General features: G+C 34.1%; 1 protein-coding gene across 1 annotated transcript in view; it reads left to right on the forward strand.

Annotated features, from left to right (window-relative positions):
- The window catches only part of FMN2 (formin 2), a 410,616-nt gene that overhangs the window by 289,072 nt on the left and 99,298 nt on the right, over positions 1 to 22,246 (forward strand). The window contains exon 14 of the mRNA XM_066235150.1: positions 674 to 766. Within this exon, the coding sequence (XP_066091247.1) occupies positions 674 to 766 (93 nt within the window). The remainder of the gene's footprint in view (positions 1 to 673; positions 767 to 22,246) is intronic.

A 22,246-nucleotide genomic window follows, 5' to 3' on the forward strand; every position in this document is an offset into this window, starting at 1 on the left:
ATTTATTTACAGAGGCACAGGCCTGCAAAGAGTAGAAGATTTTAAGTCAGATCAGGGTTTCATTTAGTAACCTGCTACACAGTAATGGGGCAATAATGTCCACTTTACTTATTCTGAACATTAAGCTAAATAATAGGTGTAAGGCTCGTATTTATTGGTTGCTACACTGACATTAGCACCACAGTTATTATTTGCTCTTTTTCAGAAATTTGGACTTTAAGTGGGGATAAACTTATATTAGAAGTCAGGTGATAACAGTGGTGATGAAGACAGAAAGTAGGGACGTCCTGCTCTAGGGTGTGCCAGGCATGATTTGGACACTTCCCATCTATTAACTGATTTGATCCTCAAAACAACACTGGAGGTAGGCGCCAGGGTCATGCCCATTTTACAGGTGAGACTGAGGCTCAGAGGTTCAGTAACTTGCTCAAGGTGACACACTTTGGAAGTAACCGAACTTGAGTTCACAGGTTCTTAATTTCTTTTTACAGTCTCCTCAAATAAAACCATGGGTCTAGACTTCTTGTGTCAGTGTTTGGATGTTCCCAAAGTATGTGTAGGACCTATGTCAACTTTTATGGTTAACAAGATAGTCTAACATTAGCTAATGAAGTTTTTAAATTGTGTTAATGCTCTATCAACAGAGTTCTAAACAATGTCTCTCTAATTCCAGCCTGTGAGGTCGAAGCGGGCAAAGTGTTCCAGGTTTCCTCCACTGAGCACATCCAACCCTTTAAGGAAAACATGGAGCGCTTTATTATTCAAGGTAATTCTGATGAGGTATTTTTCATTTCCCTTTCCTTTTTAGCACAGGGGAAGGCATTTAAAAAATACTCATTGGTTTAAAAGGGCTTGGCAGAAAAACAAATTATATTTAATCATGACTCATACAATTGTGAGAGACTAGCAATTTGCCTAAGTGCTATTTGGTGAATAATGCTCATCCCCGTCACTTTTCTTTAATGAGGGTAAATACAATAGATATTGGTTGAAATAGTGCCTATTTATGAAGACTTTAAAATTTTTATCTTTTTTCCATGTTAGAAAATTAGATAGCCTTCTGAGTTTTAGCTACGCTTATGACCTCAGTTCAACCTGGTATTTATTTGGTTTGTCAAAATATTGCATCCAAAACCAAATAATGTTGATGTTTTCCAGATCTTTAAAACATTTTATGCTGTTTTTTTAATAGGATGTATAAATTCCTCTTCATATTTAACACTATGTTTCCAAGGAGCTTAAACCTTTACTAATATTATCTCATTGGCTCCTTTGAGTTAAGCAGGGATGAGAAATTTCAGAAGATAATTAAAGAAGCAATTTGTTTAAAGAGAAAATATCTATTAAAAGTCTTGCTGTTTGAAATCATTGAAACTTACAATTATTTCCATCCATTTGCTACTCAAAACATTTCATCTTTGGAATATTCTGTGTCTTCTGTAGATCAGACTTGGGACAGTTCTTACTGTTTTAAGAATTCTTGTAGAGGCTGACATGCTGTTAGACTGAGGCCAAGTACCACCACTTCATCCTCTGTTAAGCTATGGTTTTATAGATCAAGTGTCATTAATGATGATTTCCAATGAATGATACATGCTGGAATTTGATTAAACATTAAGTACAGCTTTTTTATAGATGGGAAAATACTATTTAATCATTTAATATAATCATGAAGATTGAAAAAGAACATGAAATGTGAAACAGAACCTGAAATACATTCATAAATCCAAGAGATTGTCATTTCAGATTTTCAGGTCCTGGTGACTTAGAGTGAAAAATCTACTCATTGATTCCTAAATAGTCCTTTGACTGAAATCATAGTCCTGTAGGTGCATATTGGAGGACCCTGTAAGCTCATTCTACTCTTAACAGTGAATAAAAAGGAGTCTTGCTTTTACCATTCAGTGTGGTTTTAGGATCAAGAACATATAATTTTAGAAAACTATGTAGGTAAAAGGATGGAATTTTTTTTGTTTGTGGGAAGAAAGGAGCCCTTAATTCTGTGACTCATTAAAAAAAGAAGTCAAACAATTTGCTGGATTTTACAAATAAAATGTTGAGGAGTATCATTCACATAGTTATCCACACTGTATATGGTTTATTATGCAATATTCTATTATCTATATTTTGGAGACCAGGCATTGTAATTTTTTTTATAACTTAAGTAATTTTTTGAGTAAATATCAAAGTTATATTTTGAAACTCAGATGGGATTTCTGGACAGAGGATTGGGCATTGTATAAGCAACATTATTATTGAGTGGATGTGGTCACCTAGGAAGATAAAAATAGACCCAGGGATGGAATTCTGGAAGAGACAGGAGAGGCAGAGAAGCCTCCACAGGTGTTAACATTTCGATAGGTGAGAAGAAAACCAAGAGAGGTTGTTGTGATGGAAGCCAGAGTGAAGAAGAGTTTCAGAAAGGAGGGAATCATTATAGAAGTACCTGTTCACAGATGGAGCATTTTTTGGATGGTTGGCATGGGCAAATATCAATTTTCTGAGCTTTTAACATTTAAGAAAAGTGAGGAAGTAGAAGGGCACAACTCGACACCAATTTTAGCAGTTTTGTGGAACAACTCTAACTGATGCATAGTTGTTTGAACTGTTTAATCAAAGTCACTATCATTTAGCTATCTCTAATTTATGCCAATGATTTTATTTTGTGCATATGTTATGAAAAAATCTAATTGATTCTATCTAGGTCAGGGGTAGTCAACCTTTTTATACCTACCACCCACTTTTGTATCCTGTTAGTAGTAAATTTTCTAACCGCCCACCAGTTCCACAGTACTGGTGATTTATAAAGTAGAGAAGTAACTTTACTTTATAAAATTTATAAAGCAGAGTTACAGCAAGTTAAAACATATAATAATAATTACTTACCAAGTACTTTATGTCAGATTTTTGCTAAGTTTGGCAGAATAAATCTTTATAAAACAACTTACTATAGTTAAATCTATCTTTTTATTTATACTTTGGTTGCTCCGTTACCGCCCACCATGAAAGCTGGAACGCCCACTAGTGGGCAGTAGGGACAGGTTGACTACGACTGATCTAGATGGTTACTGAGCATTTATTTGTAGTTTTTCTTAAATTTTCTCTCCTGCCTTTTTTTGTTGTTGTTCTTTTTGTTTTTGTTTATGTAGCCGAACATAGGAGATAAGAAAGATGAGATAAATGAGACCACTATGGAACTTCAGGCTTTCTACTGTTTCTCAAAACTCAACACACTCTTTACTTTTTATTTTTATTTTTCATTTCTGAATCCAATTGCACTTGGGACAAAGTGTGCATATGAAAATCCTATTGTTGAGCTGTAAAGGACGTTCGATGTGATGGGTTGTCTTTGTACGTGTGCCTGTAAGTGTTGAGGCTCCTAGGAAAGAAATAGGAGCCTGGCTCTCTGTTCTTGGCCTTTTTACTCATATGATATATTTTGATAAGTATATATTTTAAAACCAAAGCTTAACTGGTTATTATTTTTTTTTTATTGGTTGAATGACAAATTTTTTTAAAAAAGGAAGGGTTGTTTCTCTCCATGCTGTTAAATGAAGTAAAGTCCCTACGGAGATTTTATAAGTCAGAAATGGCCAGTAAGATTTTTGTTAGCCTCACTTTCCATACCTTTTCCCACCTTTTTTTTTCAAACATTTCTTCCTTAAATGAAGAATAGTAAATTATAGCTGAACTAGAAAAGTAGAATCAAGATGGAAATGCATAAATCTGTAATCACATGCATGTTATTATAAGGGTGTTGAAACCTTAACTCTTAAATATATAATCTTTAGTATTGTGATTCTATGCTTGAGAATGAAGGGTGCTGAAAACAGTGGATATTAACTGTACCAAAGACCAGAAGTCTGCTGAGAATATCTTCTATCAGAAACGGTACCCATGGCTCCCCTCTGGCTGTGATCCGTATTCGGAGTGGGCCTGTTGGTGCTTTATTTTTTCTTTTCTGAAAATAACATGAGAACTTCTTTTAGTGATGATAAAAATATGAGATGAATTTGATTTTTTGAAGTAATCTTTTATTGGACATTTAAAATTGAAAAAGAAACATGATTGTCTTTTAAGCAAACAATATTCTACTTCTTACTGGCATAACATTAATAACAATATTAAGCATGAATAAAAGTTAGCCAAAGTCTTATTATACTCCACATAATTTTAGTTCCATAAGTCTTTAAGGCGAGCCTGAGCAGCCATTGTTGTTCCAATTAGGAACCTTGTGAGCTATTGTTTCCTTAAGCACCAACACACCCACTCTGAATATGGATCACGGCTTCTAGGGGAGCCACTGATATCAGAACAGGAAAATGGGACTACTTTTGTATTCTTGCAATATACATGCTAACACCAGGCACTAGATAAACAAAGCTATTTTCCTTGACATATTGATAAATGATTATTTCATTTTGTATTTACTGTACCCTTCCTGTCACTCTTAACATTTAAGAAGTGTGTATTTGAAGTGATTCTTCTGTGTCATAACTTCTCTTTGAGGGTTACATTTGCGACAGCCGCAGTCATTCAGTCTGTAATGATTGAAGAGAAATGATCAAAAACTCTGAGGAGTGGAATCTATTACACAGGAGCATTGCTAACTGCCTCCTGCATAGTTCTTGGATGGTCCTCCCACTGACACCTCATACTAAACAACATTGTGTGATGTGTTCCAGTTTCTGTCCTCAGCAGCCAATACTAAAAGATGCCAAATCAATATTTATTTCCTAGATAAATGAATGAATGTTCACCCATGTGGTTGTCTCAGAAAAGGACTTTGGCTTCATTGTTTATTTTTTAATAAATGAGTGAAAGGAATATTTAAATATTACATCTGCTCTAAAATTCAGGTATATATGGGATGTATATCTTTTTAGTATTACTTTCCTCTATTTTAACCACATTTATATTTCATTTCTATCCTTCCAGAGGTAATTTGTAAATATAAGATTATGAATATTGAGATATAAATTTGTGTTGATATATTTTGCTAGTGAATACATCCTCTACACATTGTTTTTGCCTTTTTCATTTTTATTATGAAATACTCTATATTTATTAATGTGTTATATTTTTTATATATACAACATACCAAATAATTTATAAAATGTAAAAAATATAAAATTATTTTATATGTATACAACATATAATTTTGTATGTTTTATATTCATTTTATTATAACACAAAAATAAATACACTTTATTGTCCTTTATACTCTCACTATTTGCCATAACAATGTTCTATAAAATTGCCACAAACATTGAATTAGTGAGTATTGAATCACTGCTCCTAGGGGCAAATACAGGGTTAGGTTTCTTCAAGCCCCTGGTCATGTTTTAGTCTTGTTTTCTTCTTTTGATCTACACGCTACCTTGGTTTATGTGTGTTCATGTTTGAAGATACCTTATTTATTAATAGTATATATTGTTGACTCATTAACATTGAACTCACAGCCAGCAGTCTTATAACTCACACCTCAATGGATCTGTTCTAATGTATACATTCTCCATAAAGCATTCCCAGCCTTTTTGTTATAAACACTGGACAGCACTTCAGCCACTTTAAAATTGGAAATTACAAAAACAAAACAAAACACAAAAATGCTAAAAAACATGTCACAGTAGACTGTGAAAAGCATACTTATTTACAATATGAGAGCTGAAATAAGGTAGAGCCTTGCCTTGTTCAGCTTCAGCTGGCAAAGTGCTTATCAGGCAACTACCATTTTCCAGTGTTTGTACATGTCTATGATTATGGCATAAGCACTGTAAGTATTGATTTGGAATGGAAATAAATTTTAGTGAGTAGGCAAATTCTAAAATGCCAAATCCATGAATAATGAGGATCAAATGTATACTTGAAAGTCACATATTTGTATGTATATATTTGATCCTAAAAGAATTGTCATGAAGTTAATAGCCATATACACCCTGTTCAAGGAATAGAGCTTGATCAGTGTCCAACTTTTCTGTTTATCCTTCTTCAGTCTTACACCTGAGATCTCTTCTGACATAAACACCAAATCTGAATTTCAAATGGATCATTTTCATATTTTCTTTCGTTTTTAGAAAATTTATTTCACTTATTTCTCCATTGCCCCCTCCCCTTTGGCAAGTATCAGTTTGTTCTCTGTATCTGTGGGTCTGTTTCTGTTTGTTTATTCATTTGTTTTGTTTTGCCTTAAATTCACTTTAAAAATGAATAAATAAAATTAAAAATAAATAAATAAAATTAATTAATTAATTTTAAAAGGACCCTATGAAACCCTGTTGTGTTTCCATATACATTTTAGCATTTGTTGTTTTAGCTCTGAAAAGAATGTCATTGGTATTTTAATAGAGATTGTATTGAATCTGCATAATACTTTAAGTAGTAAGGACATTTAAACAATATAAATCCTTTCAAACCATTAGCATGATATAACCTTCCATTTTTTTGTGTCCTCTTTAGTTTCTTTTTTTGTTGATTTATAGTTTGTAGAGTACAGGTCTTTTACCTCTTTGGCTAAATTTATTCCTAGATATTTTATGCTTTTCATGTAATATTAAATTGATTGTTTTCTTAATTTCTCCTGATCATTTATTATTAGTGTATAGAAATACACCATATTTCTGAATATTGGTTTTTGTATCCTGCAACTTTACTGAATTAATTTATTAGTTATAATAAATTTTTTGGTGGAATCTTTAGGGTTTTTTATATATAGTATCTTGTCATCTGCAAATAGTGAGAGTTTTACTTCTTCCTTTCTGATTTGATGTCTTATATGTATTTTTTTTTTCTTGTCTGATGGGTAGGACTTCTGAAACTATCTAGAAAGGAAGTGGGCATCTTTGTCTCGTTTATTGACTTTTCACCATTGAGTCCGATATATATTCATTTGTCATATATGGCCTTTATTGTTTTGAGCTATGTTTCTTTTATACCTCTTTTGTTGAGAATTTTTAACATAAAATAGGATGTTGAATTTTACCAAATGCTTTTTCTCCATCTGTTGAGATGATGATAAGATTTTTGTGCTTTCTTTTATTAATGTGTTGTATCATGTTGATGGATTCATGGATGCTGAACTTGACTTGCATACCTGGAATAAATCTCATTTGATAGTGGTTTATGATCCTTTTAATATATCGTTAAATCTGGTTTGCTGATATTTGTTGAGAATTTTCACATCTGTTTATTAAGGATATTGGCCCTTAATTATCATTTTTGTACTATCTTTGTTTTGGTGTCAGGATAATACTGGCTTCATAGAATGAATTCAGAAGCATTTCTTCCTCTTTGAGATTTTTGAAATAGTTTAAGAACCATAGATATTAAAGTTTCTTTAAATGTTTGGTAGAATTCACTTGTTAAGCCATCTGGTGCAGAAGTTTCATTTGTTGGGAGTTTTTGAATGCTGCTTCAATTTCCTTGCTAGTAATTTCTATTTCTTCCTGGTTCAGTCTTGAAAGGTTATAGGCTTCTAGAAATGTATAAATTTCTTCTAGGTTGTCAAATTTGTTGGCATGCATTTGTTCATAGTTTTCTTTAATGATTCTTTGTATTTCTGTGGTGTTGTAACTTTCCTTCTTTCATTTTTTATTTTATTTGGACTCTCTTTTCTTGGTGAGATTGGCTAAAAGTTTGTTAGTTTTGTTTATCTTTTTAAAGGGCCAGCTCTTAGTTTCATTGTTATATTTTTTAAATTTATATTTTATTTATTTCCTCCCTGATCTTTATACTTTGTTTATAGTTCTGCCAAAAATATAAATTGTAAACATTTTATTACTTTTACAACTTTTTAAACTTCCTATAAATGGAATTGTAACTATTCTTCTGCAGCTTACTTTTATCTCCATTGAACCTTGTTCTTGAGATTCTTTCATGTTTATGCACATGCCTGTACTTTGTTTATATTGACTTCATTGTAGGTATGTATGACACCACAATTTGGTTCTCTATTTTTCCCTTTTCTAGCTAAAATGGAAAATGCTTTATTCCCAGAGAACATGCAGATTCTCTTTTTATGGTACAAAACTAGAAGAAAAAAGATTTGCTGGCTCATAAGCTTTATGAATCCCTTTTTTAAAAAAATTTCTTTGTTGACTTGAGGGGGGAAGGTAGAGAGAGAGAAAGAGGTATCAACTAGTTGTTTCACTTAAGTTATTCCATTTAGTTGTGCACTCATTGGTTGCTTTTTGTACATGCCCTGACTGGGCATTGAATCCATGACCTCTGGTGCTGGGTTGATGCTTTATCCACTGAATCATTGGGCCAGGCAGTTTATGAATCTTTTGTCTCTGAGGTAAGCCAAATTGTTTAATAATGATTAGTTCCCATCTGCACTTATACCAATAGAATTTGTATATGAAATCCTTATTAGCATTTGGTTCTTAGATCAGATACCTCTATTATTTAAAATGTGGTCTTAATATGCATTTTTCTGATAACTTATAAGAAATGGAGTATTTCATATGTTTATAGCTGTTTCCTCTTCTATGAACTACCAGTTGAGTCTTTTGACTGTTTTCTGTTGATTTGTCTTTTACTTACTGAATAATTAGGAATATTTTGTGTTTTCAGGATATTAAATCATAGTTAGATAATTACAAACACTTCTCCCACTTTGGATTTTGTTTTTTTATTTTTCATATACTGACAATTGATAAACAGAAGTTCTATATATATTTCTATGTAGCCAATTTTATAAAACTTTTTCTTGATGGGTATACTTTTTCCTTATTAAGAAATCTTTTCCTATTATAACTTTATAAAAACATTGTGTATATTTTTCTCTAAAAAGTCTTGGTTTTGCTTTTACATTTAATTCTTTAGTTTATCTGATTTTTATGTTTTTATATATTTGATTTTTATGTATAGTCTGCAAAAGTAATTTTTTACATAGATAATGATTTTTTAGTTGTTTACTACCATGTAATGACTATGCCATCTTTTCTATTTTAAAATGCAGTGCCATTTCTATCCTTTACAATTCTGTGTGTGTGGGGGGGGGTTTGGGAGGGGGTTCCTATTTATTTATTTATTATTTATGTATTTATTTATTGAAAGAGACAGAGAGAGGGACAGATAGGGACAGACAGACAGGAAGGAAGAGAGATGAGAAGCATCAGTTCTTGGTTGCAGCACCTTAGTTGTTCATGGATTGCTTTCACATATGTGCCTTGACCAGGGAGCTACAGCAGAGCAAGTGACCTTGAACTACAAGCCAGTGACCTTTGGGCTCACGCCAGCTACCATGGGTCATGTCTATGATCCCACGCTCAAGCCAGTGAGGGAGGGGTTTCTCCTTATTGTTACATTGGCCTCTTTTTATTACTATATTTATTGTCAGAACAAAACCTGTCACTTTCTTATTTAATGTAGCCTCCTAATAAGTGTTGAGATGTGGTAAGATTAGATTCTTATCTCCTTAGTTAGACCTCTTCTCAGTAATTTATATTTCTATATTTAATTAATTCTATATTCAAATTTTAGAGTCAATTTATCAAGTTATACCAAAAATAGGTATTAGGATTTTGACATAATTGCATAGAGTCTGTAGATTGACTTGGGGAGAACTGACATCTTTATGGTTTTAAAAGTTTCTATCTATGAATGTGATAAAGGCTGGCACTTATTCATGCTTCCCTTAATGGCTGTCTACAACATCTTACAATTTTTAAAGTCTTCAGAAAATTTTTATAGTTATATTCCCAAAGACCTTGCTCTCTGCTTTAATACATTTGGGAAATTACATTTACCATTCCTTTCTGAAGATATATAAAATTCCAATAACTATTGTGTAAATCTGTTACATCCTAGAAACTTGAACTCTCTCATTTAATAGAGTAATTGATGAATTTAAATTTTTTTTCCTCTGTGTATAACACTGCAAATAATGAGTGTTTTATTTCTTAACTGTTTTTCCTTCCAGTTCTTTATCTGGCTGTGTTGCACTGGCTGGTACCTTCAGTATACTGCAAACAGGAAGTGTGGGAATGTCCTATTGAATACAAGCATGATTAGAGGAATGGAAAGAAGTATTTTAGCCATTTTTATAAACAAATTAGTTTTTAGGGTTTCTTCTTATTCAGTTTTCCCTCCTACTATTTTTTAAATCATGTTCTGTATCTTTGGTCTTTTAATGTATACCCTTGGTATCTGAACACAATTCCTAATTATATAAAGTTTAAAACAATACCTCACCTATTTATACTATATGCCATTTTTCCAAGGGTTTTAATATTGTGTTATGTTTTTATAACCAAGACCTTTTCTTTGATCACCATACTTTTATTTTATTTATTTATTTGTAGAGAAAGAGGAGAGAGAGAAGGGAGGAGGAGCAGGAAGCATCAACTCCCATATGTGCCTTGACCAGGCAAGCCCAGAGTATTGAACTGTCTCCATACCTTTTATATGATGCCTTCCTTCAGAGATAACTTTTCTTCTTTTCAAAGGACATGCTTTCAAAGTTCCTTGATGAGAAACTGGATTGAAAATCCTCGTTTTTGTTTGTGTGGAAAGACATATCACATTTTTCCTTGGAAGATAAGTTTTGCTAATTATAAAAAGCCTAGGTTGAAAGGAAATTCCCATCAGCAGTCTGGATGCCTTAGACTCTTACCTTCCTTTACTCTGCTTTGGTTCCATTTTTGTTTCTCTGTTTCTAAACCAAATTTTCTCTCAGACTAGTTTATGTTTTTCTATTTCTATTTCTATTATTTGTCTTGGCTCAACATCAGAGGGCACTGCCAACGAGGAACTATTTTTAAATTAATTCTTACCTTGTGTTTTAGGGTCACTCCATGTGGATGGAGGCACAGCGTGGTGCAATTGCCTGCTTGAGGTCATGCAGTCTCATGGAAGAGGGTTTCCTTTTATATCGAGGGCCACAGATTAGAAGGGCACATTCCACTGATGTCTGTTCTAGTCAGGTGGTGCTTTCAGTCTACTCTTCACTAATAGAATGTTGCTTTGGGCATGTTGTAGGTTTCTAGGACTGTTCAAATTTTCCTGAATGGCCTTTCAAAGGATAGTTTTAGGTTGCTGGGTGGAATGATGTCCTCAAGGCAGTTCTGCTAACATCTTTGGAGTCTTGTTCTTGTTTGTTTTTACTGCTTTAAAGAGTTTTCTTTATTTTCTAGCCAGCTCACCCATGCATAAAATTTAATTTTAATCCAGTATCTTTATGTACTTTATTGTGAAACTTTTTGATGTCTAGCTATCATAAATAGCTTCAGGATAGTCCTGTATATGTACATTCGTCTTAACGACTTCGTAGTATTGTATTTTAAAAGTGCACCCAAACCTATTTGCTTATTTTTTTTACTTATAAACTTTCTTTCCTACAGCATTACTTTTGAAAAAAAAAAAGATTAATAAGTGAATATAATTCTCATAATGCATACCTGTACAATACACATATTACTAAATGGTGAACTGTAGATTGAAAGCAATATTGGCCTCCTTCTTGATGTCTCTCTACCCCATATCCTACTCCCAACTTTGCTTCTCTCATCTGTCTAATCATTACTTACTCAATTGAATTTCCTCAAACTGTCAGTTTCCCTCTAATCTCATCACATTCATCCTATCCTAGGCCAAAATAATGTCTTGCTTTTATTATGCTAATCCTTTTCTCAAAGATCTCATTTTCCCTTATTGCAGTCATTCTGTTTGAGTGCAGTCACCAGTGACTGTCACAGTAACCTGTGGTCCTCTGGAAAAGACTGTATTATGTTCAGTATCATGATTGTTAAGGTATTATGAATGCTCATTGAAATTTAGTTGTAGTTAACTTATGTTTAATATATTTTCAAATATGTCCAATAACTGAAATATATTTTTTAAATATTTACTACTTGCCTTCCCTACTAGTTAATAAACTACTAACTGCACATTCTTTGTGATTAAGCCTCAGCCTTCCTTCCTTAGGTCCTGGACACTTGGATAGGATCCTTCATAAAGATGAATCCTAACCAAATCATATTCTTGCAGCAGAACTCCAAGTACTTTTCTTAATGGCTGACGTAACACTTTGCAGTTTTGTGAAGAAAAAATCATCCAGAAACTGAATTTATGACTGCCACTTTAAAATTTTCAATTTTTTTTTTTGTTTGTTTGTTATAGCAATTCTGGTGTAATGGAACCAAAGGGTCCTTTCTGTAGTTACTTAGGATATATCAACATGTTGATTTGGAAGAACATATTTATAATTTAATAAATTTAGAATTACAGTTTCCTGGTGAATGTTTAGAACTGGTCAGTATACTATTTTCTGCTTGGCAGAGATTTCTACTGGGTATTACCTGGGCATTAGGACCATTAGGAACGTTAGAACTGAGTTGGTATATCTGTATCTTTGCTTACCTGTTTCTACTCTGAAGATAGCAACTTGTTTGAGGCACAGATCCATGGCATACAGGAGTGCATAAGTATAGCAACCACCCTTCTCTCCATTGTAAATGAATGATATCTTAGTCAGCTATTCAGAAAGCATGGTGACTTCTGAGAGAAGTGATGTAGCCCAAATTGCAAATGGTCCTATCTTGTGCCAAATCTGAAAGGTAGAGAATGGCTTCTTGGAGCCCTGTTTTGAGCATAATTATTAAGTCTTAATGAGATTCTTAAAATTCTTAGTGAATTTTAAAGAGTAATTATTGATGTCTGTTGTGACATAAGGAAGGTTGAGTAGTAGCAAATATTTTTCCTCCAATATTTCTTTTTTCTTTCCATGAGATATAATTCTTATATTTTATATAAGGAATATTATATAAGCATGAAATACATATTAAGCTTATACAATTTCATTATATTTTATATATTCAAGGAAAATCAACTCAAAATCCTTTTCTTGAGAAAAATCCCATTTCTTGGTGTGGTTTTGAAAGCTTTGGTAATATGTTTCAGAGGAAGATTACAAAACATACTGAAAGTAGGTCTCAGCAAATTTATGTAAATGTTCTTGTTGTTTAATTAACAATTTAGGCTTATTTCTTGCTACAACCATCAAGCAAATACTTTCTTTGATTTTCCCATCTCTATTCATTTCTCAATATGAAACTTCAGTACCACTCTTTACTCTCAAGTTTTTATCTCTCACATATATCTTCCTACTTTTCATCCGTGCCCCCCCCCATTATAATAGCATCTGAGTTGATGTCTCTGCCTCCAGCCTCTGTTCCCTGCAATTCGTCTTACAGCTGCAAGAGTGACCTTTCAGATGTTTATGGCTTTTTGTAAGAGTCTCGTGCTTTCACAATGTTGCCAAGTCTTCCATATCCTTAGTGATTGGTTAATCAGTTGCTGAAAGAAGAGTGTTGAAATTTGTAGTTGAAATTGTCTATTGTTTAATTTTCCTTGAAGTTTTGCCTGTTAGGAATTTTGTCTGTGCTCTCTTTCAGTTTTATTGGTTTTGGTTTATGTATTTTGAAACACTGGTTTGGGAAGCATACACAATTGGAATTGTAATATATTCTCCTTGCATTTAATTATGTTTTTTACATTATGTAAATTTTCTATTTTTTTCTAGATAATGTTCTTGATTGGAATTCTAATTAGGTTTTATTGTGATAAGAGTTTGCACAATAGGCCTTTTTGTATTATTTTACTTTTAATCTGAGTGTGCATTTGTATTTTAAGTGGATTTTTTCTAGAGAGCATATAGTGAGACCTTACTTTTTCTAAAAATCTGATCTGACAAGCTTTGCCTTTTAACTGGTGTGTTTCAACCATTTATATTTAATATAACTAACAGTATGGCTGGACTTAATTCATCATCATTCTTATATTTATCTTTTCTGTGTCTTGTTTTTCCCTCTTCTATTCTCTGCCTTTTTATGGATTAGTTCAGTATGTTTTTGAGTATTTTATTTCTACCACTGGTTTATAATCAAAACTTTTTTATTTTTAGTGGTCTCTGTAGGGTTTACATTGTATTTCTTCAATATCACAATCGATCTTCAAATAATAGTTCACAGCTTCAAAGATAATGTCAGGACTTTTCAACAGTAAACTCCCATTCTCTCTCCAGTTTTGTATTATTATTGGGATATATTTACTTTTATATTGTTAGATTCAGGGAGTACTGGAGCTGCCAAAGAGTGTAACTATTGCAGGAACAATAAGTGCTGATATGGCTCCTGTGAGGCTGGGAACAAAGAAGGTCAGAGACCCTTATCAGAAGTTTAGGTTTGAAATTCGCCACTAAGCTAAAACCGGCCCCTGTTGCTATGCCGGCCCCTGTTGCTATGCTGCGTGTGACCTCCCTAGCCAATAGCTAAACTGCCACATCTGCTTCTGTCTATGCTTGCTCACTTAGGATATATAAGGGCTTGGCTGTAAGCTCCAGGCGCGGCTCCCATTTGCAGCTCCTTGTGGGCACGGTGTCTCCGGACATCTCGGGAGTTCGCCCCTGCCCAGGTTAAACTGGCCAATAAAGTAACATCTTAACTCCTGAAAGTCTCCAACATTTGTTCTCGTACCCGGTGGATGCTACAATATATACTGTAGTAAAAGCAGTATATTGTTCATACTTTTTTTAACTATCTTTTAAAAAAATTTTAAAAAGGAAACATTTATATTTATGCACATATTTGACATTTCTATTTTTTTATTCATTTGTATAGATCTAAGTCTCTATCTGGTATCATTTTCTTTCAGCCTAAATAAGTTGCTTTCACTGGATATAGAATTTACAGTTGACAAATTTTTTTTTTACTATATTTTCAGATATGCTTGTCCTTCCAAGATGTTCAGTCAGTTCAGGGCACCTTTCCTGTTTTGTTCATAGTTTGATGTTTGAATCTGGGTGTAGCTTATACTAGATGGTTTCTTGGATGTAATAAGATACAGTATCACTGATTTTTTTTTTTTATTATTCATTTTAGAGAGGAGAGGGAGAGACAGAGAGAGAGAGAGAGAAAGGAGAGAAGGGGGGGAGGAGCTGGAAGCATCAACTCCCATATGTGCCTTGACCAGGCAAGCCCAGGGTTTTGAACTGGCGACCTCAGCATTTCCAGGTCGACGCTTTATCCACTGCGCCACCACAGGTCAGGCCACCTTTCCTGTTTTGTTTTGTTTTTTTTTAATTAAACTTTGGGATGTTGAAACACAGTCTAAGGAAGATGATTGGAGAGAAAGCAATGCTTTATTTATTTACCTTCCAATAGGTAAAAATTTCACTTAAGTGTACTTATGACACATTTGAGAGTATGTTTTTGGAGTCAGACTGCATGAGTTTGAATCCTGTCTCATTCTCTTAATATTTTTACTACTTTGGACAAGTTATTTAATTGCCAATTTTCTCCTTATACAATGAAAATAATTTTAATGCCTTTCCTATAGAGTTATATTATTGTGGGTTTTTAAATGTAAAGAATTAGAAAAATGTTATAATTATTTATATTAACATTCCCGTTAAAATACAGCTGGTCCTCAAATATCATTTTATGTAATATCAGTTTGTTAGAATGTTTATAATATGTCCTATGAACTGAGCTCTTGTTCATATCAATCACCTGATGGTAAAATTGATTTTATTATACATTGTTTCACTTAAAGTTGTGGAGCTTATTAATGACATTGAGTGAGGACCTACTGTATCTCTCTAATGGCTATTCCTATTTCTCTCTCCTCATCTTAACATTTCCTTGAAGGGAAAGACTATATAATATATGTGAGCCCTAACAAAGTTCCAAAATATACTAGTCATTCAATGTTTGGTTGCAATATTGTCACATTAGATTATGTGGCTTTTGTTTCTAGGACTGGAATGCTAAAGCCTTTCCTATTATAATTCAAACATTGTTTTGGCGAGTAAAGTTAGGAAAACAAAGCACATCAGTAAAGAAAGATTTTCTGGTTTTCAGATTTTTATTTCAAGCAGTTTTGTGCTCTGATTATTTGGACCTACAATATATAATGCATTGGTTTTGCATTTAATATTTAAAGCTTGGTCTTAAAACATGCATTTGCATAACTTTAGTTAAAGACACATAGGGATTTTTGTTTTACCTTAATTTAAGTTCAGGTCAGAATTAGTATGAAGATGTGCTTAATTTACCTTCCTTACTAAGGCAGTTGTTACTAAGAAAAGAAAAAAATTGCCCTGAATGGGTCTTTATTTTTATGTTGCATTAGTGAAAGTTTCTAAGAGATTTGCTTAGCCTATAGGTGTGGTAATATATAGGTTTTAGGTATGACTCAATATAAAAGTTAGGTGGAGTGAAAAGTTTTCCATTTGGAAATCAACATCTTTTACACGGTATTCTCTACACAATGTAAAACTCATGTGTACCCACCATTTTTCCATGTCTTTTTCACCTTGAGTTTAAAATAAAGATTTAGGAAAGCATTTCACTGAGGGCCACTTCAGTAAGTCCATCAGGCTAGGTAACAATAGCACATGGCTTTCTTATATTTTAGGTTTGGCTGGAAGCCACATATAGCAAATTTTTGAGGTATGCATCATTTACTATTGTTATGTGTGTTTCTTGGTTTTGTTTTTTTTAATGTAAATACCTATAAATTATGTTTATATATAGCTATATTTCCAGGGACGCAAGTGGTATTCATTTTTAAATACAAGGTTGAATTAATCCTTTGTTGTGAATTATGGCAAAGATCAAGTTGTAATTTTATACTATGTAGATGCTGGCTTTCTTTCTCCCAGAACTACTTCATGGGATTTGTATTATTGTCCTGAGAACATTTGCAGCATCAGGGAAAGAACACACTGAGTGAGACTTAGAATATCAGAATATCTAAAGAAATTCTGATATTCATTCCCTGTCTGGATGTGAAGAACTTATTTAAATTTACTTGACTTCAAGTTCATTGTCAAAAAAAGCGGTGTGTCAAAAATCTCAAAACTAAAGCAATATATCTGCAATTGACAACTTTAAGTGACTCAGAAGAAAGGCACGAGGTATCTGTCTAAAAAAATAACCCATACTGGCTGCACTTAAAAACAACTGAAATGCACATTCATAGATAATTATAAACAAAAACTAGTTAACATGTTAAATAAAAAGATAAATAGCAAAAGGATTTAGAGCCTGGACAAGCAGATGAAAGGGTTGTGAGTTGCCCTCCATCTGATATTACTCAAATGCAACTCTGTCTCCAATTACCTGGGAATATGCAGTATCCCTTGTGAGAGCTCCAGCTCAGAAAGGGCGTCCATTCCGTGCCTCTGCTTACTCACAGTCATTTGGAACAAGTTCAGCAGAAATATTTAACATTGCAAAAGAGTCCGGAGCCAGACAAGGGTCTGCAGACACTAATCACTGGGTCAAAATAGTAACTTAGTAGGACAGCAATCGCCAGAAAATATTTGCGGAGGCAGAGATTTGGGGGAGGAAGTATTAATGCCATTGGAGAAGACATCTGAATGCCCAAGTGCTGAAGCAGAATCCTGAAAACACTGTTTTTAACTAGTTGCATGTTTAGGGGGCATGGGACTGTCTGTGCCAATGGTTGATGGTAAAATTGGGCCTGAAAGGTGATCTTATGCTCCCATCCTAAAATAAATATGTTTAAACAAAAACTAACCTAACAAAGGCTGCCTCCTAAAAGGTTCAGTGTTACTTTTCTTATGTGGTTTCAGCACAGACTTTCCCTGCCTCAAATTTCAGATCTCTAGCTCTTGAAATTTAGGGGGAACAGGAGAGCCATCACCAACAGTTACAATTTTATGATTAATATCAAAGATACAGAGATTCTGATTAATATCAAAGACCCTGAGGTATAACAATTGATTAACCAGCTTTTCCAAGATTTATTATTTCTTTGGCTTAGGTTGTGGTTTTCTTCAAATGACTCACTGATAGTCTCTGGAAATAGTCATTACAAACCACATTTTTACTTTGCCTTCTTTTCTCAAAATTTTTAAATTGTATTTTTTTTTATTCAGTGAGAGAAGGCAGAGACAAACTCCACATGCACCCCGACTGGGATCCACCCAGCAAGCTCACTGGGAGGTGATGCTCTGCCCGTCTGGGGTGTTGCTCTATTGCTCAGCAACCAGGCTCTTCTTAGTGCCTGAGATGGAGGCCATGGAATCATTCTCAGTGCCAGAGACCAACTTGTTCCAAGTGAGCTATGCCTGCAGGAGAGAAACAGAGAAAGAAGAATAAGCAAGAGGGGGAGGGGTGGAAAAGCAGATGGGTGCTTCTCTTGTGTATCCTGATCAGAAATTGAACCCACATGCTGGGCCAAGGCTCTTCCACTGAGCCAACCGGCCAGAGCCTAAATTGTATTTTTCAGTTTCAGTTTACATTGTTTTGTTTTGTATCTGTTTTAGGTGTGCAGCATAGTGGTTAGAAAGTCATATACTCTACAAAGTGTTCCCTTCAATATATATTTTAATTGAATTTTATTGGGGTAACACTGGTTAACTTACACAGGTTTCAGTTTTCCAATTTTACAATACATCTCTGTATACTATATTGTGTATTCACCCCACACAAGTGTTCATCCATCACCATTTGTTTCCCCACATCCTCTTCTACTTCCTCCCCTGCAATCACCACACTGTTGACCTTGTCCATAAGTAGTACCTACCTGGCACCTTTCACAGTTATTACAGTATTATTAACTATATTTCCTATGCTGTACTTGACATCTATGTGACTTCTTAAAGCTACTTTATCCTTTCCTTCCTTGTAGAAGCAGTAGAGAATTGCTTTGTTTTCTTGATTTCTCACTTTTCTCCAGTTCAAACTCTGTTTACAGTATATCCAATCTCAGAACATCTTCTTCATAGTGAATCTCAAACATCAAGATATGCATAGTTACCATAATATGTGTGCAATAAAAATAGAGTGCTTTAGAAGAACATTATAGACTTTTCAAAAATCATTTTGTCATTTGGATTTCAGTAGTTTCTCTCTAAATTTATGGAAGGTACTGTTGTCCTCCTTATAGCAATTTCAACTTACTGTTGTGTCTTTCTCAAAAAAAAAAAAAAAATCCTGGTCGGATAGCTTGGTTGATTAGAACATCATCCTGACATGACAAGGTTGCAAGTTCAATCCCCAGTCAGGAATTGGTGTTCCTGTCTCTCTCTCTCCCTTCCTCTTTTGCTAAAGTCAATTAAAAAAAAAGAAGAAAACAAGACTAAGAAACTGTTAGCCTCTGCTGTATTGTAAGCATGGGGAGTTTATTATAGGCCTATGAAAACAACAGCAAGGCACAAATTAACTAGAAATTGAAAAAATAAAGTATATTGAATATAGTTTGGAGTTATTCCTTGATTTAGTAAAGGTCTTTGAGTCTACTATGATATTTCTTGGCCTTTGATTTCTTTATACTGTTATAAGGATGTACCCTTGTAACAGTGTGTAAGCCCCGTTCTGAATCCAGACTCTATCTATTGTAGAATTAGTAAGATATTTGGTACTCCTACAATGAAAAACGTTTTGCATTTTGAAAGCAACATATACCAGGGTTTTTTTTATAGTAATTGTCATGCGAAAAGGAGAGGAAAGACAGGAAAGTTATTGCTAGGCATCAATTGGTTAAGATAGGCACACTTCAGAGATATGGCAGGGTGAGTTCCAGGCTACCATAATAAACGTTGCAATAAAGTGAGTCACAGTTTTTTTTGGTTTCCCAGTGCATATATAAGTTATGCTTACACTAAACTGTAGTCTATTAAGTGTGCAATAGTTTTATGTTTAAAAAACAATATTGTTCATGCCTTAGTTAAAAACACTTTATTGATAAATAAAAATGCCAACTATCATCTGAGCCTGTTGGAAAAATGGCACCTACAGCCTTGCTTGATGTAGGGTTGTCATGTCCTTCAATTTGTAGAAATCATGGTGTTTGTAAAACATCATAACAAGCAAAGCACAATAAAGTTAGTTTTGCCTGTACATTATTTACTATTCCTGAAAAAGAAATTATTACTGTTTTAATGATAAAGAAAATTTATTAGATCGAAATGATGATTAAAGTTATTAATATCTAGCACAATTTAGTGGCTGACCTAGAATTCACACCTGGGTCTGTGTGACTTTGAATCTCGGATCCCAGCCCCAAACACTGGCCTTGGTGGGATCTGAATATTGAGGCAGGGTGGTAAGAAGACCTTACCTAGGAAGTGTAGCTTTCCGTATAAGGTGTGTGCAAGACAGCTGTTCCCAGAGGTCTGAAGACAGGCAGGTCTTGTCCATCAGAACCCTCTGCTGAAGGTAGTCAAGGCTTTCCAAGAGGCTGTGGCACAGAGTGGCTTTGGTGATTGGGTGACACTTGAAAGTTGCCACAAACCAAGACTTGCTCCTGTTTGTCTTATTTTAAATGCTGTTTTCACTTTCCGATAGTTATCAATGTCATGAACGACAAAAGGTTGTCATCCTCATTTGATAGGTCAAAAAATAAATGAGCTTTATGCTAAAAAGAACAGGAAAATTATCTTACTTGAAATAGAAAGTTGGAATCTTTTATGTCTCTTTTCATATAGGTTATTTAATATATATTATTATTACTTTTTTTTACAGAGACAGAGACAGACAGACAGGAACAGAGAGATGAGAAGCATCAATCATTAGTTTTTTTGTTGCGCATTGCGACACCTTAGTTGTTCATTGATTGCTTTCTCATATGTGCCTTGACCGCGGGCCTTCAGCAGACCAAGTAAACCCGTTGCTGGAGCCAGCAACCTTGGGTCCAAGCTGGTGAGCTTTTTTGCTCAAACCAGATGAGCCTGCGCTCAAGCTGGCGACTTCAGGGTCTCGAACCTGGGTCCTCCGCATCCCAGTCTGACGCTCTATCCACTGCGCCACCACCTGGTCAGGCTATTTTAAAAATTATTGATAGCCGATTATAACTATTAGAGGACTACTGATAAAAGTAGGCCTGGTTTTCAACACTGATCACAAAGCTGTCTGTGCCATGATAAATTAACTGAAAATAATTTTTATATGTCTGAGAATGTAAGTTAAGGAGTAAAATGATTAACAAAAATATTTATATATAGAAAATAATCTCCATATGGCTTAATCCTTGGTAATTACAAGAGGGAAAAGGGTTGGGAGGAAGTCAAAGAGGATAAAGGAGGTAGTCAATGGCAATGGAAGGAGACTTGGGGCAGTAAACATAAAATACAATATACGGATGATGTGTTACAATATTGTACACCTGAAACCTTCATAATTTTATTAAGCTATGTCACCCCAATAAATTTAATTGATACTCAAAAATGGTTAAGAAAAATGTTTAGTGTAATTCAGACAAAAGTTTTAGCAATCAACTAAATGAACAAAATGACAAATAATTGAGAAATAAACATAGTAAATATTAAATTTAAAATAATCTTTCTTTTTTAATTAAGTGAGAGGTAGGGAGGCAGAGACAGACTCCCACATGAGCCACAACTAAGATTCACTCAACAAGCTCCCTACTGGGCAATGCTCTGCCCATCTGGGGCTGCTGCTCCATTGTTCAGCAATAGTGTTATTTTAGTGCCTAAGATGAAGGCCACGGAACCATCCTCAGTGCCTGGGGCCAACTTGCTCAAACTGCTTGAGCCATGGTTGTGGGAGAAGAAGAGGCAGAGAAAGAGAGAGAGAAGGGGGAGGTGGAGGGTTGGAGAAGCAAATGTTCTTCTGTGTGCTTGACTAGGAATAGAACCTGGGATACTCACATGGCTGATGCTCTACTGATGAGCCAACCAGCCAGGGCCAAATTTAAAATAATTTTAAGTAGTGATGGAAAGCTGTGATGGAAACATACATTATTAAAGTTAATCATTCTATTAAAATGTGTCACTAGAGGTGGGAAGAAAATCATTTTATTTTTTATTTCACCTTTAATAAAAGCTTGAAAAACTGTGCATATGAAACAGATGGCCTGTCAAAGTTTTTACTCAAGCTGAAAACCACAGTTGGTCTAAGATTTTGGTCATTGCATGTGATTAGCTACATATTACTAAACGAAAGGTAGAATAGGCTCATTATATTCCTAAAGGTATCTTAATTTTCAGTAACTTAATTACATTATTTTTAGTTGAGTAGATTTCATCCTCACTCACTGAAGAAGTCAGATCTGCCATTTGTCACTAAGTTCACATCCTAAGTGTGATCATAACAATTGTGACAATGAAGTTGATGCTGCATTTTTATAGGTGTTATGTTGGAAAATGATATTTCATTGTTCTCAGAAAACTGAATTGCAACCCAACTTTTCAGAAAGTTTTAATTTTTAAGAATGCCATACAAAGAAAAACTTGTTCAGCTCATTGATTTGT

Source organism: Saccopteryx bilineata, chromosome 1 (assembly GCF_036850765.1).
Source record: "Saccopteryx bilineata isolate mSacBil1 chromosome 1, mSacBil1_pri_phased_curated, whole genome shotgun sequence".
Lineage (NCBI taxonomy): Eukaryota > Metazoa > Chordata > Mammalia > Chiroptera > Emballonuridae > Saccopteryx > Saccopteryx bilineata.